This window comes from Aythya ferina (assembly GCF_964211825.1).
Source record: "Aythya ferina genome assembly, chromosome: 5".
NCBI classification, from domain to species: Eukaryota; Metazoa; Chordata; class Aves; order Anseriformes; family Anatidae; genus Aythya; species Aythya ferina.
In genome coordinates this window covers 6,931,131-6,948,002 of record NC_140301.1, presented here as the reverse complement: position 1 = coordinate 6,948,002, position 16,872 = coordinate 6,931,131, and the positions used below count along the sequence as shown (strand labels likewise).

The window sequence follows — 16,872 nt, the reverse complement described above, 5'->3', positions numbered from 1 at the left end:
ACATTTGAGCGCCTCTGTGGCTTTTGTCTAAGGATAGAAAAGATTCAAATTTCCCACTGTTTGTTCAGATAAATACTACTGTTTGTAGTGAAAACTGTAGCTGGCACTGAAAAAAAAAAAGAAGTGCCACACTACAGACTCACACTGATGAATTTTCCAGTTGATGCTAATAGCAAAAGGCAGAGGATGATCTTGTGGTGCTAACAACTCTGATTTATGTAACCATCTTACCTCAGATTTCTGGATTAGCTTGCCCTTGAGCTTCAGAAGATTTTGAGGAAAACAAAAATATGAAACATTGTCAAATTATTTGTCAGTGTACTTCATGGAGAAATGTGCTTATGTCTTTGCAGATGGACAATAATCAGTCAGTGTCTGAAAATAAACTATTTATCTCTAGGAACAAAACATTTTCTGAACTATTTGCTTCTTCCGTATATTATTTTGGCAATACAAGTGGCAGGTAATTTTTTAAATTACCTTAATTTGCTAAGGAGTCATGCAGATGTAATAATGATAATGGGAAAAACAAACCTACCTCTGCCTAATTAATCAGCATGTATTATGCCTGGTAAACTGAGAAGAAAGAACCAGATTTTAATAATTTTCTAGTTCTTCATTTGTAGTATTCTTTAGTTAGTTTTTAGCTTTAGTAGTCTTTAGGTTTTTTTGTTGTTTTTAATTATTATTTTTTTGAATAAGAGGGTTTTACTGAGGACCTATAAATCTGGAATTGACAGTGGATTCATAGTAATGTTGTATGCAAGGAACATGCATGTTCTTTTGAAGTAAGTTTAAAAAACAAACAAACACTTATTTAGGAAAAAAATAAGGTAAACACATGTTATCACGTATATAGTGATGTTTCACAGGTGCATCCTACTCACCCATTTTCATGGCTGTATCAGAGAGATGTGGCAGGCTGGGCACTTCACTGACAAAGGTGCGGACTCTAAAATAAACAGGTATTGGTTGGAGGTGCAGTGTGTTTTTCATTCAGAAAAGTTACAATTGGTGTAGTTGCTACTGGACCAGTGAAAGCAACACACATTGCAGTGAGTAATCAGGGGGTGGGAGGTCATAAATATAAATGTACTTGACCTTCTAAGTGCCTGGAGGTCTGAGCTGTAAATTTTCTTTGTCTCAAATCAGAACGAACTTGAACTTCTTTTTAAATTACCTTTCATGCATTTTGGCTTACTGATTCTGTAGGACTCTTCTGTAGGATGTTCAGTGTGAGCAGGTGTCTGGTCACAAATAAATCATTTTTAGCGTTTGTGGCTGCTTGTGTAGTTTAAAAAAATAAAATGATGGTTATTAATTTATTGGAAAAATGCATCTTCTGTGTGTTTTGAGACTGTGGATTGTAAAGAAAATCCCTCATGTGGAAAATCTTGATAATGATAACCTACTAAACCTATTAGTAAACTTCATCAAGGCAAGAAGGTCAGTTGCCCCCTGAGGATGAGTTCCCTTGTTTCACCACTCTCATAATTAGCTTCATTTTTGTAAATGTTTGCCGCTGAGTAGTTGAGGGCAGGGCTATTAATCACGAGAAGCAGGTGCTGCGGTCTGAAAATGCTGGCTTCAAGGTTACAGCAACACTGCTCGTGGCTGCCCCCTCTCTGGGATTGTCGCAGTGATGGTCTGGAAAGAAATCCCCCCTCTGTGTGCTCACCTGGTATCACACTCTCCACTTCTGTCCCCAAGAGAAAATAGCTGTTTTTAGTAAATGCTGAATTTTCTGTTAGGCTTAAGACTGCATAGTCCAGCTCTGAAATAAAGGTAAGTTTTATTAGCATGATGTGATTTTCCTCCCTTTTTCACTGCAGGCTCCAGGCTGATTAATGGCTGCTTGGGGGTGTCAGATCCATAGATTGTGACCAATCTGGCAGCTCCCTAAAGGGCTTACACTGGTACTTTGGGAACATATGTAGCATTTCAGGCTGGGGATGGATCTGTCCTGGAGGAGAAATTTGTTTTGCAGCATGAGCTACCAGGAGAAAAATGGCCATTGCAGTGTGAAGCGGATGCTGCGAGGGGGCTGGATTGCTTAGCTGGGGACGGAGAAGTGCTGCTCTCCAGAGCCACGCAAATCATCTGGCTGTGGGTTCACTCCCGCCACAGCGTTGGTGTTCACACTCATCAAAATCTGCGCTGGGGAACAGATGGGTAAGAGCATCCTGGAGGAAAACAGCGTAAACTCTGCTAAACCCTGGGCGCAATTCAAAGAGAGCCGATTGCTAGAGGGGTGGATGCGCTCCTGTGTAAAAAAGCATCCGTGTCTGGTCTCTCCTGGCTCTTCTGGGGAGCTTGCGTGGGGCTGGGCATGCCTGCCTGCCTCTTGCCTTGGCGTGTAAAGAAGGTGCTGGTTCTGTGTTTTGCTTTTCCCCTTGTGGTTCTGGGTAAGATAATTATCTCGTTAAACTAGAAGAGTATGTGCTGGAATGAACACGCAGGGAAATCGTCACACTTGTCCTGCTGTGCAGCCAGCAGTTTTGTCCCTTCCAGCTTAATCCTGCTCAGGACCCATTAATTCAGGACCTTGCTAAATAGCAAGGCTGATGCAAACTATCATCTGCTCTGCAGTTTGAAGAAAGCGTCTCCTGTTTGCTTTCCAATTGTAACCCTTTTCTCTGGAGTGAGATCCTGAAAGGCATTTCTTCATCAGCTGGAATCTGAAGAAAGTAGGAAAATGTTTATTTTATGCCCTGTCTCCAGTGCTGTGGTATTTTCATATGCAGCCGCTGGGGATTAGTGCTGTGACATTAGTTTTGGAGGAGTACTTTGTAAAATCTTGCCCCTCTGCATCAGGGAAAGGTTGCTCCTGGTCTCATTGGAAACGCAGTGACTTTGTTCCACTGCTGTCAGAAGAAAAGGCTTGTTTTCTCTCAACCTAATCCTTTGCTAAGCATGATCTGCTTTTATTTATGGTGTACGAGCACATCAACTCTGACAGCTTGTTTCTATAATAAATTGCATCAGAAACAAGTATCCAAGCCAGAGCGCTTGCACGTAGAAGCATGCAATTGCCCTTCTGCGAGTCTATTTAGGTGTCAACAAGCCATCTGCAAACCCCATTTGTAACAACGAGGTGCTTTGCCCTCTATTTGCCAGAAGCTGTCGCCGGGAGAGGACCAAAAGCTTGGGCTTGTTTGCCTTGCATCGGGGAAGGGTGGCCAAGCGCAGCGAGCGCGTTCCCCGCTGGAGGCTGAGGGTTTGCCTTCGCCTTGCCATCACAACACCCAGCCAAGCGCCCGTGCTGGTGGTTGGTTTAGAGATTTAGGCTGTGCTGTGCGACACGGAGAGCCAAGGCTGACTTTATCTTCGAGCAGGGGTGTGCTCTGGCACTAAGCGAGCTGTGTGTGCAGCGACTTCGGGTGGCTGTGGCTTGCTTACAGCGCCAGCAGTGGCTCTGCTCATCGGTTCAACATAAACTGCCTTATTTCGGTGTGTCTGGGAAGATTGCACTCAAAACTTTCACATTTCATATGGAATTAATCTAATGGTCCATTAACTTCTTATCTTACCCCATTAATGATGTTTAGTACTTAAAAAAAAAAAATAATTATTTATTACTGTAATTCACTGCCATGTTTAGCATCTGGTACCATAGTCTAAGCTTAGGAAACAGCCTGGCTTCCTGTAACTTGATTGAACTATTTACAAAAAAAAAATCTTCTCCATTATCTCTAGCTGGTTTGGGATCAAATCACGTTTTTTTCCTTATTTTAGCACCTTTTAGACCTGCATATCTCTTGAAATCAGGTGTATTTATTTGCAGAAACTGGTACTACGTTAGCACAAAATTTCACCTTTCTCCAAGATAAATAGCAAGTGTGCAGGACTTTTGTTTCCAGGAAAAAAAAAAAAAAAAAAAAAACGTTGAAATGAATAGCACAATATATCAATTTTTATTTATTTATTTATTTAATATTACTTTTGAAAGGGCAGAATGCTGAGGGCAGATGTCCATACTCTGCATGTGAATGGTGATCGCCGTTTGCCTGGCAGTTTGTAAATGCCAAGTACTTATTAGATGTTTATAAAATTATTTTCAGGCACTCCAGATGATGAATAGCTTGCAAATTGAGCCTCTTCTTTGACGACTGTGTGATGTGAATGCATGTGCATCTTTGCCATCCCTGCACTTTTGGAGTCAGTGAGTAAGGTTTCAAGGCAACAAGATCAGCTGCAGTGAGATGGTCTGAAACAGCAATCTTTTTCCCTCTGCTGGTCTTTCAATGTTGAAACCAGCTGTCCCCAAAACACTGGAGATCTTGCAGGGGTCAGCAGTTCCTGCCTGATCTTCGGGTGATGGACATGTGTTGGTGATGGGCTCTCCATCCCCTGCTCGCGCTGCTGTGCCCTTCTGGCTGCCCTTCCTCTGATCTACCAGAGGGCTTCAGCCCCTTGCTCATAACCGAGATTTGCAGCTCTTCAGCTGGGTTTTGTCAGGCGGGTGGGAGGGGGGAAGAAAACACTCCCAAAACTGTGATTAACACGATATGAAGGATCCTCAGTGCTTTGTGTATTTCAGAATCCGGAGAGCAGGATACCCAATAAATCTTTAATGTTATGTACATGCATAAAATTTTAAATCACTGTTTAGTGAGCTCATTGGAGAGGGCTGGTGAGAAGAAATCCCACAGGCGTGTGATAATTTTTAATTCTGGGTTCCTCTGGTTTATATTTTTATTTATGGAGAGTTTGATTTGCGTTCAGCGGCAAATACGCTTCGGGCCAAGCAGCTGAAACGCGTCTACTTGCGGTCTTAATTTTGGGATGCAAATTGCACATGTGGTTGACTTTGCAGAAGTGGCTTGGCTTCCAGGTGATGGGCGACCCCAGGCTGCCGCGTAGTCCGTGGATGTTGCGAGGGGTAAGCAGCTCTGAAAATCAGGTCGCTCCTGGTTAGAAACATGGAAGAAATGCTGATGGGGCACAGAAGTCACTACTGCTTCTCTATAACCTGTTTCATCCCATGGAGGGGATAAATGCCTTCACAGAATATATATAAATATATATATAATATATATATAAATAAATAGATAAATCTCTGCAGAGGACAGAGGTGCATGTGCTCAGCATATACTATACATAAGACTAGCTCATACTCCTCTTTTTTGAATCTTAGAGCCCTTCTCCACACCAAAGGGACTTGCTGAATGATATTTGTGGCCTCCCAAACGTTGTTCTCACTGAGCTCGTTACGATATTTCTCAACGAAGTGAAATGCATATCTCCGGGCACGTTGTGTGATCCCAGGCACAGCATGACAGCGTGACTAATGTGCATCCACAATTAAATACAATTCCTGGAGATTTCTTTTTTTTTTTCATGTGATGGTGCCAAGAGATTGCACGGTCTTTGTGATGTTGACGGCTGAAATAATTACACCGCACCCTTCGTGCTGTTTGTTCGTGGTAAGTCAGATCCCCTGCGTTGGGCTGAGCAGGGGGGCAGTGCCTCCCAATTCAACCTGGTGTCTGTAATGTACTCAGTACCACGTCTCCATGCTGTGTTTTCATCTCTTGAGTACCGAGGTTAAATCAGGGGGTTTATTTTTATTTTTTTTGGCCAAGATCAGTTGCACGCATGTGTTACCTTTTGTTACGGATTCTTGGGTGTCTCTTTCCATGGAGTCTCAGCCATGCCTGGAGAATGAAGGTGGTCAGCCCAGTGGATTACAGGAAAAAAGCTGTGCTCGGGAGCCTAGGGAGAGAAAGGGAGAGTGTCTCCTTCCAGAGCTTGGAGCTTGCCCCTGGTGGTACCCAAGTACCTCTTCCCATCGCTTTTACACCCAGCCTCGCTGGTGTACGACCATGTGAGTTCTGAGTTCTCATTCAGCCTTTGCTCACCAGCTCTTACTCCCTGCGAAACCGGGTAACTTCTGGAGTGTTTTTGCGTTCTTAAAATTACTGCAGACCTTCAAGAGCAGACTGCTGGCCAGTTCCTGAAAGTCAGCCTCTGGCATGGGCTGTTCCAAACCAGAGGCTCCCAAAGGCACATGGAAATGCTGGCTGGTGGCTGGGAAGGAGGACAGACAGCCCTGAGAAAGCAGATCCTGTCCGATCCCAGCGGCCGCCCATCCCTGCCTTGCTGCTCTCGCAGCTGTTTGCAGCTGTGCAAAGCAGGACCCGAATGCTGTCAGGTCAGGAGGATGAGTATTTATTCATGAAGTAGTTGAATTGACAGCTTGGATCAACTCGTGCTTTTTCCTTGCCTGCTGTGCAAAACCTGACTTGGATGACAAGAAAATTGAGCTTTCCTAGCAGACCACCACTGATCACGCACAGGGAGACGCAGTTAGGACGCATCCTGGCTCGTACTGAAGCTCAGGCTCCCTTTTTAATCCACTGCTGTTCCCTAACATTATTTTTTCATCATGGGGATAAATGTGTAGTATTCGTTTTTAGCTTCCAGCTAAGCTTGGTGTTGACAACAAGCCATCGTATTTCATAGCAGCGCAGCCTCGTTGTAATATCAGAAAGCTGAGATTGTGTGATTGATGCTACCACGTTATGTGATACGCCGCGTCCTGTTGTCAAAATTTATTTGTGTTATTGTCGACGTGTTAATATGGCCAGACGGCTTTCTAAATAATTGCTGCAATAAAAGAAGCTTTTGGATAAGGAATGGGGTGGCTGGCGGTTTGCAGAAAGGACGTGTGACTGAGGCTTATTTATCACTTCCAAATTGCTATTCCTCAGACAACAAGGCTTTGGTTCGTGCAGATAATGGGGATTGGCTGAGATCTTTGATTGCAATTCGGGATGCATCCCTTGTCCTTTATGAAGAAGCAGTCAGTGAGGAGCGAAATGAATTATCTTCCTTTATTTAAGATTCAAATCATTTTTAGTAAAACTATGGGAAAGAAATTAATGCGAAAGTTAAGAAAGCAAACCCGTAGACTGTAACCAGAATTTGCAATCAGCTTTCTGCCCTCACTTGCAGGTAAAGCATCTGCTCTTTGAGGTAGCCTCTTTGGCATGGTGGAAAGTAGATTTTCTCCTTGCCTAGCTTTTGGCCAGTGAAGCTCGAATTCTGTGTGAGCTGGATGTATCTGAGCTTAAATGGATAATCGAAATCCTAATTAGCAGCCCTTTTTTCTGCCCGTGCGAGAGTCACCACGCTCCTCTCATTTTCTCCATATGTTCAGTATCCCATTTTACCAGTTTGTGCTGTCTGGATGTCTGTGTTGCTCACAGTGTTAGTTCTCCTTAATGGTGATTCATCCATCAAGTCACCAGGTCACCGTAACAGCGTCCTGACTGATGAAGGAACGGAGCTGCGATGTTGTGCCCGTGCTTCCACGTTTTTTCTAGCAGGCAGGCCAGTAAGTCTTGACAGCGAAGAGTGTGTGGTTCAGAAAGCACCCAGAGCTGGCGTCCATCTGCCTGAAGGAATTTGGTTCAGCTCTCCTGTGCAGTGAGTCGCCTGCTGGTAAGGTTGTGGGAAGAAATTTTCACCTTATGCCTTTGATCTGATCTGGCGCCAAGCCTCAGATGTTCAGGATTTCTCTCTGATAGCATCACGGAGTAGATCTAAACATTGGTATTTTGACACCTGAGAAATGTGTTAATAAGAGTTTTAAAAAAAAAAGGCTGTGTGACCTGGCAGCTTCAGTGCTTTCTTCTTCTGTGCCTTTTTTTTTCATGTGAGCCTCTTGAGTCCCTACCTCATCTCTTAGTCACTTGAATTAACTTGTTTCAATAGCCACACTAATGTTGAGCAGTTTAGTGGGGAAAAAAAGATCTTAAATATTCCCCAGCCTTTGTGTTTTGACAGATGAGATGTAGTAGTAATGCTCCTAAAATCCCGGGTAGCCTGACAGCTTGAAAACCGAGGTGTTCACTTGGGCTTACATGCATGCAAAGCACTTGCACGTGTTGGCACAAAGGAAAAGCCTGTCCGAGCAGTGCATCATCTTTCTCTTTTTGTTAGAAGCGACCGTGCCCGTCTCAAAAGATTAACTGAGCAGTTGGAAAGGAACTGGGGCCTGGTTTGGTTAGAGGCTTTTGCTGGAAATAGCTTCCGGACGTTTTTAGAGCAACAAAATCTCAGGAAATTTTAGCAAAAAGGGCAGCAGTCAAAAAAAAAAAAAAAAAAGAAAAAAAAAGGCATTGTGGCTGTACCCAAAGTGGGTCACAGAGCCAGACTCTTTCTCGGTTTAGTTCTGAATTAAATTGGAAAGATGGATTTAAGCAGGGGAGCCGAGGGGGAGGCGTTTTCAGCTGCTTACCTGCGAGACCCCCTTCTGCCCTTCTGTGCGCTGTGGTGTGGCTGAGCGCCTTCGGACACGGACACATCTGCTCTGGGCAGCAAAGACAGCCAACCAAACCAAGGGCTTGCAGGGGAGAAAGCATATTTTGTTGGGCTTTTTAATTTTTCAGAGATAATTGCGACGTTATTTTCAATCGTGAACCCTCCCAGTTTCTGTATTTTCTTTCTTTTAGAGCTTGAGATGAGGAGGTCCATCCACCACGTTGGACAGCGCCGTGCAGGCACCATCTGGAAGTGGCAGCATCTTTCCTTTCTAATAAAGCCCTTTGTTCCAGGCAGTGGATCTGATTTTTGAGAAACCAGCTGCTCACTTTGGTACCCATTAACTATTTGTTGATTTTACAATTAAAAGCGACTTGAGCTATTACTCAGAAGCGAATGATGACTCTAGTGGTGCTGCTGCTTTTTCTCTACGAGCGTTAGGACTCCTGCCAGTGTGCTCATTTCACAGGGAAGCTGCCGTTGCCTAATTACTTGACAGAACATGCCAATGCTTTCATCTGCGGGAGGAGAACCGACGTTTTAATACCACGCCACCGATGAAAGCTGGCATTTTTTGCGTTCAGGCAGTCGGTGCGAGCCGGTGGTTAACAGCAGAGCTGCAGCCTGCGAGTGCAGCTCCTGGTTCATCCCCGTGGCCTTTGGGTTTGCCACATTTGGTGCCCGTGCTCTTCTGTTGATGTCAGCAAACTCCTGTGAATAACTCGCAGCTGGACCCCTCGGAGTAGCCACGCCACGCCAAACAGCCTTTGCAGGGATTTCCAAGGGGGGGGAGAAGATGAAGGAGCCCACATATTGCTATAAACTCGAGCTGTTGCCTCTTTTGTGCAGCAAAGAGAATAAGTTCCAGGAAATAAAGGCTAATGAGCTGTGCACAGCACACTCAGAGTCACAGAAAACTGAAGTAATTGTAAAATATTTGCGTAGCGCTTCCTCATGTGAGCCAAGTCCTCATCTATTACAGAGCAGGCAAGGAGCTTAACACGAATAACCTAATTGATATGTATAGTTAGTTAAGATTTAATTGTTAAGAATTTATATTGTGCTTGATGCTGCATGGCCACCGCAGGTTGTTTTGGTGGCCAGAAGTTAGTCACGGCCTGACTCGGCCTGGGAAACCTGCTGGCAGCTCCCTGGAAAGCAAAATTGTGCTTCTCAGTAATGGTCGCCCTTCGCTTGAGGGAAGGCCCTGGCTATGTTTGTTTGAGGGGGGGGGGAAGGAAAATAGATAAATAAATAAATGAAGAAAGGAGTTAGGTAGGAATTGAAAGGGGAAAGGAAGAGAGGACCTGACACCTTAAGCAGCAGCTCTCTGGGCTGTTACTTGCTCTCAGGGCTTTCAAGCCAGCTCAGGAAAAGATTTTTTTTTTTTTTTTTCCCTAATCTAAGAAAAAAAAATAAAAACATACAGCTCTACGTGGGCTCTCTCTTAGCAAGAGCTTATGTTTGTAGTCTCATTCATTCATGTAAAGAGGATTTCCCTCCGAAGAAGCATGTGTCACGCTTTGGCTCAGGGTTTGGCTATTAGCTCATTCATCGCAGTGGTCTTCTGCGTCTGCTGATGGAACCTCATTGCCTTCTAGGGCCAAGCAATAGATTTGGCTTCGTTGGATTCAGCAATTGCACTGTATTCCAGGCTGGATAAATGCTGGTTATTTACTACAACCCTTGCACACAGAATGATGTCTGAGGCTTGGCTGTTATCCCGTTGCATTTTTTTTTAAAGATGTTGTTTACTGTCCTTCAACTATTGAGTGATCTTTACAGACACTTAGCTCAGAGTGACCAGAAATTCTTCTAACCCCCAAATCAATAGGATGCCATCGATCTGCCAGCGCTGTGACTTCGTACCTTCAAAGCACGACCAGCGGAGCAGTGCTGAAGCACGCAGCGGGAATGCTGCAGAGCATTCACCTCTTTATCCTTGCTTACCTTCAGGCCACAGGCGGTGGAAGGAGCTTGGGAGTAGCAGGAGACACGGTGGGAACCTCTGGGGAGGGCCCCACTCTGCTCAGGGCTTCAGAAGTGGCGTGCAGAAGATGCTCGTGAAGGTGCGTCTGGGTTGGTGAGCAGAAAGCCTCCTGGCTCCAGGGAATGCTCTCGATTACCCAACCAGCCTGTCAAAATACATCCTAGTGTATAATTTGCTGCGCAGTTCAACCTTTTGAAAGCGTTGTCGCTCTTTTTCAAAGTTCTGGAGATGATGATGTGTGGTTTTGTTACAAGAATAACACACGAGGCTTTTACCAGCGGTTCTTTCAGTACCTTCAGGCTTCTCTCGTGTTTGATTTCTGAGGCAGAGTTAAACTCTAAGCTTTGGTAAAGGAGTATATGGTTAAGAAAAGGCCTTTTTGTTGCATGCAATGAGAGCTGTGCTGTCTTTGACTTGTAGCTAGTGGTGAAAAGCTGTGCCGAGTCCACATTTCCCCTACTTTGCTTTGCTCCCCAAGAATTGAAACAGTCCAGTTTCCTACATTGCTCACGAAATCATTCATTACGCTGATGGCGTGTGTGTAAACCTCCCTGAACAGGTGCGTGTTCTTCCCAAAAGCCTGGACAAACGTGTATTTACAAACAAACAGACAGGCAGTGTGCTGATGGTGATGTGTCTTGCCTCCAATCCTGCTGTCGCCCTGTCCCCGCTGCCTGCCGCAGAGGGGACGCGTTTCGCCCCCCGGCAAGGCTGGCACTTGCTGCGAGTGGCAGCCGGCTGTCAGCTCCTGCGGCGAGGCTGATGACAGCCATGAAGTGTGTGCAGGCTGGGCTCTGCTCTCCCAAACACCAGTGAGCAATGCTGGGTGCAGGACAAGTGTATTCTGCTTCCAAGTCCGTGGGTGAAAGGCTGCCTTGGATGTGAGGCTCCGCGGCCGGCGGGTTGCGTGTAGTGCCCCGAAGAAAGTCTGGGTGTGAAGGGGGGGGTGCACAAATCTGCCTGAAAGAAGAAATTGTGGAGTGAGCAAAAAAAAAAAAAAGACGTACCTGCTCCTGTCCTCAGAGGAGCTTCGCTGCTGGGGTCCTGCAGGCTTGCCCCGTCCTGGCCAGCCCTGAACAGAGGGTGCGAGATGTCCAGCAGGGCCCTTCCTGGACCTGAATGAAAATGAAACCTGGAGGTGGCGGGGAGCAGGAGGAGTGCTGGGAGTTGTTCCCACAGCTCAGGGATTGCAGCAACGGTGCAACAGCTTGCCAGAGAGAAGAGAGCATCGCAGCTCTGCTCCTGTTCTTCTGCAGAGATCATCCCCCGGGAGAGAATGGTCTTCCTGGGACCTCTGTCCAGAGAAGGGCAATTACTTGTTTTGTAGGCAGCAACAAGCTTCTCGTGTGATCTAGGGGGAACTAAATCGTAACTGTTCCCGTTTATAGATCTTTGGATTCTCGTGGCATAAGGCAAACAGGACCTTGGTTTCCAGTGTCAGCAGCACAGGTGCAATTTTTTCTCTTCACATGCTGATTTTTATAGGTATGGCAAATGGACTGGCATTATCCTTGACTACTGCTTTTACCAGGGGATGTTCGCTTACCAAGTACTTGTCTCCCGGGAAATAATTTACACTGTATGAAGAGCAATGTGCAACTTGGATGTCTGAGGAGCAGAAGATAGATAACAACGGAGTCTTCTTTTTCCAGATAAAATTAATACATCATTAATTTTATGTATGCATCACCGTCAACTTCTAGACAGGCACAGAATTGCTTTTCCAATTGCTGTCCCTTTTACCTTAGCAAAACAGGGGTGAAGGAGGGAGCTGATCTTTCTTGTGATCATCTCCACGCTTTTCTTTGGCCCCTGTTGCCCCTTTAGATACAAGGGGGCTCGGTCCCTAATCAGTGACAGCTGTTGTAATGAGGTTAGTGCTAAATGGGCTTTGGGACTGTTGGAGGGGGTGTTCGGTCAGTGGCCTGAAATCTAAACGAGAAGGAGCTGACCCTGGGGCATGGCACCAGCTGCTGGGCGTGTAAGCCGTGGCTCAGTGCACAGTATTTGGTAAGGGTACGTCGTCGTTGACACCATCCTAACAATTCTCAAGAACAGACTCTATACTTCAGTTTAAGCTCCATGGGAAGATAATTTTGGCTTTGGAGTACTGCACCCAGTTGCTGCCAAGATACCGAATTCGTGATAGAAGTTTGGGAAAGAGACCGATAGCATCTTTTTGTAAAGGTAGCAGCAAGTAAAATCTGTAGCAGTGGAAAGCCAGTGCTTTATCTTAGTTGCAGAATATGAATAATTCTTTAAACCTCTGTTTACTCAAGGGCTTTAGTTCGTTAATGGGCATAAACAGGAAAATTGCCTTCCCTTTTCAGCACAGCCCTCTGGTCCGGAGGTGGAACAAGGTGGTTTGGGACGCAACAGATCCGGTAATGGCAGCTTCATCAGCTGAGCTACTTCAAAGGAGTTTAAGCTGCAGCTTGCCTAGGGCCTGGTTTTTCCAAGCACAGCATCTAGTTCTCAATTTCAAACATCTGTTGGAACCGACTCGAGTTCAGCCAAATGTGTGTCGTCTTATTTCCTGCCTTCCATAACAGGCTGTCTGACCACAACGAGGAAGGGAAAGCCACCAGAGCTCAGGCTAAGCTACTCCAGCCCTCGAGCTCTCGGGTCCCATGAGGGCACACCAGCAGCCAACAATCTGCTTCTGGGTTCTGCACTCACTCTTGCATTTTGGTGAAGGAAAGATTAAAAAAAAAAAGTGCCTAGCTTCCCCACAGCCTATACAGCTCTCAATACAGGGATAAAGAGGAAGATCTGTGAATATTTATCTATTTATTCATTGCATTTGCAGAGTGGGAATGCCAAGCTGAGCACGTTAAGTACCTTCAAGCACGTTCCTGTTGCACCCAGGCGCCTGAAGGGGCTTGTCCAGCCAACTGCTTTGGCCTGCGTGCACAGATCACCAGCAGCGTGGCGCAAGGGCAGCCCAAGGAAGGAGCACACCTTTAAATAGGTGCAGTGTGACCCATTTTCCTCTCTCATGCCGCGTGGTGTTCAGCTGCCGGCTCCCGTTTGCACGGGCTAATCCCCTCCGCTGCTTGTGGCTCTGCTGCCAGGGCCTGTCGGTGGCTGGAACTGCTGCCCAGCCCGTTTCATAACCGGGTGTTTCAGGGGCTGTCCCTGCTCCCTCTTCCATGCCATTGCACTGGAGTTATTCATATGTGTGCGGAGGAGGTTGGTACCCTCTGTCTATATCCAGATGTGCTGCAGTCAGAGGGCAGGGACTTCATCTCTTTTGTGCCTTCGCTCAGCTGTGTAAGTGGGCATAGCCGGGGGCAGAAGCGAGAGCCAATAGTGGTTTTTGATCTATTATCTTGGCTGGGGGAGGAGGGAGGATAAAGAACTGACATTTTACTCTTGATTGCATCTTAATCTTTAAATTAGCGAGAATTTGAGATTTCCCAAGCTGTGGTTTTAGAAGAACTGTAATCATTTTAAGAAGACAAAGCCTAGGAACGTTGTGGTGTTGAATGGAGAACAAACTGGTGTTTGAAGCGATGCGTTGTACATCTGCACAGATCAGAAAAGGAATTCAATTTGCTAATTTTGTTTTGGATCTTACCCCCCTTTCCTCATGCTCACCCGTGTTTTGTTTCCTTTCTTTTGTGTCCGTAATTGCATGCGTTATTGGAACTGGCAAGCCGAGCACCTCCAGATGCATCCTGCAGGAACCCAGCCAGTGCTGACTCGATTCCCGCATGGGATGGCTTGCCAAGCCAGTGATGCTTGGTGGTCAAAACCCATCCCCTTTCCACTAAACCCGCCTTCTCACAGAATATTTTGACAGGATGATAACCTCAGAAGTTGTCCCAGGCTGAAGAAGGTGCCTCTCAGTAGCTTTTTAAATGCTACAAGTAGCATTTTGAAATAGTCCTGTCTAGAAAGCTAGCCCTATCCTTCTGTCAGGTGAAACACCTTGAGGGATTTATAACCTATCGCTTGGAACCTTTCGCTGTCTTTTTCAGTTTTCTCTGGATGTTTGTCGTTTTGAATAAAAAAGAAGCAACTGCTTTTAGTAAACAATGCGCTTTGTGCTGATTTCTTGCAGCCACATAGCAGTGACTTTTCCTTTCGCAGAACTGCATGCTCATTTTGCTTATTATTTTACAGGTATCAGGCAACAGCGTATCTACATTGCTTCTTCATCAGAATCTTTTCCGAACTGGAGATCTATACTATCACCAACACGGCCTTCCACAGAAACTAAGACTTCCTCAGTAGCTGATATTTCTATGGGGCAGACTTTGGAGAACGCAAACTTGCTTCAGATGATAAAAACAACCCTGACGGGCACACGGACCAGAACTTTGGATCAAAGTCACCTGTCACCCACCCTCTATCAAGGCAGTGGGAACAGTGCATCCCAGGAGCCCGCTGAAGTTTCTGCCGAGTCGTCTCTGAGGTCGTCATCTCAAGATGCAGATGAAACAGCTGGTGAATCAGGTTTGCCTCAACTCAGTATGTTTGCCACATTGTCCACTACACCATCAATGACACATTTGAGTACAGCTGGGCCATTTCAGCTAATGCCATTAGAAACACCCTCCATTTCAAAAGAAAGCACATCAGGACCAGGCATGCTTGCTGCTGTTCCATCACCATCATTTTCTTCATTGGCAATACAGTCACTTCATACCATTAACTTTTCTAAATCAGCTGTACTGGCCTTCAAAGTTCCTTTGTCTGCAGAGCCCGAAAGTTCCTTCAGCACAGATTCAACCAGCTCTCAGGTTAGCGAAAGCAGAAATAGTCTTTTAAGCGTGGTCACTGATGGAAATTCTAGTACGGTGAATCAAAGAAAGGGTCCTGAGTTGTTTACGGGTACCATGTCTTTCAATTTCTCTGGATTGTCAACAGTACATTTTACAAAAACAGTGGAAAAAGAGTTTCCTTCAGAAAGGACCTCTTTTTTTATCTGTATACTCAGATACTCCTGTGTCAAAAATACTGTATCAGTCTTACGTGCCAGTAACTTCCAGAAGTGTGTCATGGTTTCCAAATGAAAGTATGCATAATGCATCTCCTACCGGAGTAAGACCTAATAATGAGCCACGTAATTCGCTGTTGATTGACAGAAATAGTGATATCACCCCTCTGTCCTCACCAGTTTTTCAGAATAAAGCAGAGGTTTTCATCGTTCTTCCATCCTGTGGGTACTCCACATACAATGAGTCACCTTCAGTCTTCCAGAGCACTGACTAATTGCACTACAGGCTCTGCCAGTGCACCTTTTGTGTCCTCAGCTTCCCAGAGCCTGGCTGAGGTCTCCAGCTCAACAGAGAGCATTTTTTCCCGTTTCTTGCCAAAATCACTTATTCCTGATGCAAAGCACGCTCATGATGCAGTGCTGCCAGGATGAGTATTTAGAAGTGAGACAGCTTTCCTTTTTAGAAATGCAACACGCTCCTCTTCAATAAGCACAAGGTCTCCCTTGCTAACTGAGACAAATGAGACCTTTGCTAGGTTAGCACACACAAACAGTCCAAGCACGGCAGCAGCCCGTGAGGGTAGTTTACAACTCCCTCGCTCAGCGGTGGCTCTCAGTCAGACCTTTGCAGAAGACCTCACTAATGGAGCTCATGAATCAAATGGCACGCTGTTGCCAGCTGCTTCTGCACGTGCTCTCCCAAATTCTGATGGCTCTCCCTCAACGAGAACAGGTCAACAGGTTCTCACAAGAGGGGTGACGGCAAAACTGTCCGCAAACTTTAATGCTAATATCGTTCTGCCTTATGGATCTCAGCTTTCCAGAGTTTCTCCAGATAGCCAAATTGGTAAACTCTCCAAAGGATCATAGACAGCGGGCCCTGTTTTGGACACAGAAATGATTAGTCCTGGTCTAGCTGCAGTGTCATTAATTACTGCCATTAGAGGCCTTTCGAAAACTGAACCTGCTTTGAGGAATACATCTGCTACTACTGTCTCTGTGACTGCACACCTGCCACCTGCTAATGCAGAAAATCCGGGCATACCTGCACATGAAGACAGAAGCGTGAGAGTACCCACTGTTGTAACCCCACATACAGAGTATTCACCACCAAGAGCTTCAGATCAGTCTGATTTTACCTCTGGTCAGGCTCCACATCCAGTTGCTGTGAAGCAGCTCACCTCCGTTGTGCCTTCTGTGCCATCATTTGTTTCCACGACAACAAGGAGAGGCAGCCAGAGCTCATCTTTTTCTGGGATTTCAAGTGCAACCTCTGAGAGTAATTTAGATCCCATCAACGCTCCCGAACTCGCAGCTTCAGCTTTGACATGGACCAAGCCAGTGTTGTTGTCCTCAGATGGCATGAACGTTTCAGTCAAACCGGCAGTAAGAGAAGTTCCTCCAAGCACTTCTCCATTGGAAACTGAGTATCGTGAACTGCATGCAGTTGTTTCAGGCCTGCAAAAGGAAATGAGTACAAATAAGCAACCGCTTTCCTCTGCCCCTGCAGCAACACACACACACGCAATGTCTAGTCAAAGCGGTTCAAATTTACCCTTCTCTGGAGCAAAAATGAGCAGTGGTTCAGAATTTGATAGAGAGGTGTTTGCACTGAAAACATCCTCTGTCCAGTATTCACCCCTTGCTACCACTTTGCCACTACCCACCA

At 45.7% G+C, this 16,872-nt stretch overlaps 2 protein-coding genes across 7 annotated transcripts in view; both read left to right on the top strand.

Moving 5' to 3' along the window:
* Positions 1 to 16,872, top strand: part of KIAA1549L (KIAA1549 like) — a 103,735-nt gene that overhangs the window by 21,293 nt on the left and 65,570 nt on the right. For 5 of the 6 annotated variants that reach the window (XR_014693315.1, XM_084519988.1, XM_084519985.1 and 2 more), the window contains exon 2: positions 14,387 to 14,719. Coding sequence is in view for 5 of the 6 variants with exons in the window: in XM_084519988.1 (XP_084376114.1) it covers positions 14,387 to 14,719 (333 nt within the window). In the remaining variant the exon portion in view is untranslated. Of the gene's footprint in view, positions 1 to 1,591; positions 1,786 to 14,386; positions 14,720 to 16,872 lie in introns of those variants that run through there. The other variant, XM_084519986.1, reaches the window with a different exon arrangement.
* Positions 1,586 to 6,633, top strand: LOC311437130 (uncharacterized protein). Its single transcript, XM_084519989.1, has 5 exons — positions 1,586 to 1,681; positions 4,817 to 4,882; positions 5,359 to 5,426; positions 5,586 to 5,827; positions 5,928 to 6,633. Exons 3-5 carry the CDS (start codon positions 5,376 to 5,378, stop codon positions 6,184 to 6,186), a joined length of 552 nt encoding a protein of 183 aa, XP_084376115.1. The 5' UTR covers positions 1,586 to 1,681; positions 4,817 to 4,882; positions 5,359 to 5,375; the 3' UTR covers positions 6,187 to 6,633.

Bases quoted from the DNA above. Each gene is read 5' to 3' on its own strand.
- LOC311437130 (XM_084519989.1), top strand. From the start codon at position 5,376: ATGTTGACGGCTGAAATAATTACACCGCACCCTTCGTGCTGTTTGTTC. The intron at 5,427-5,585 runs GTAAGTCAGATC...TTTTTGGCCAAG, and splicing joins CTTCGTGCTGTTTGTTCGTG to ATCAGTTGCACGCATGTGTT. The intron at 5,828-5,927 runs GTGAGTTCTGAG...AAATTACTGCAG, and splicing joins CCTCGCTGGTGTACGACCAT to ACCTTCAAGAGCAGACTGCT.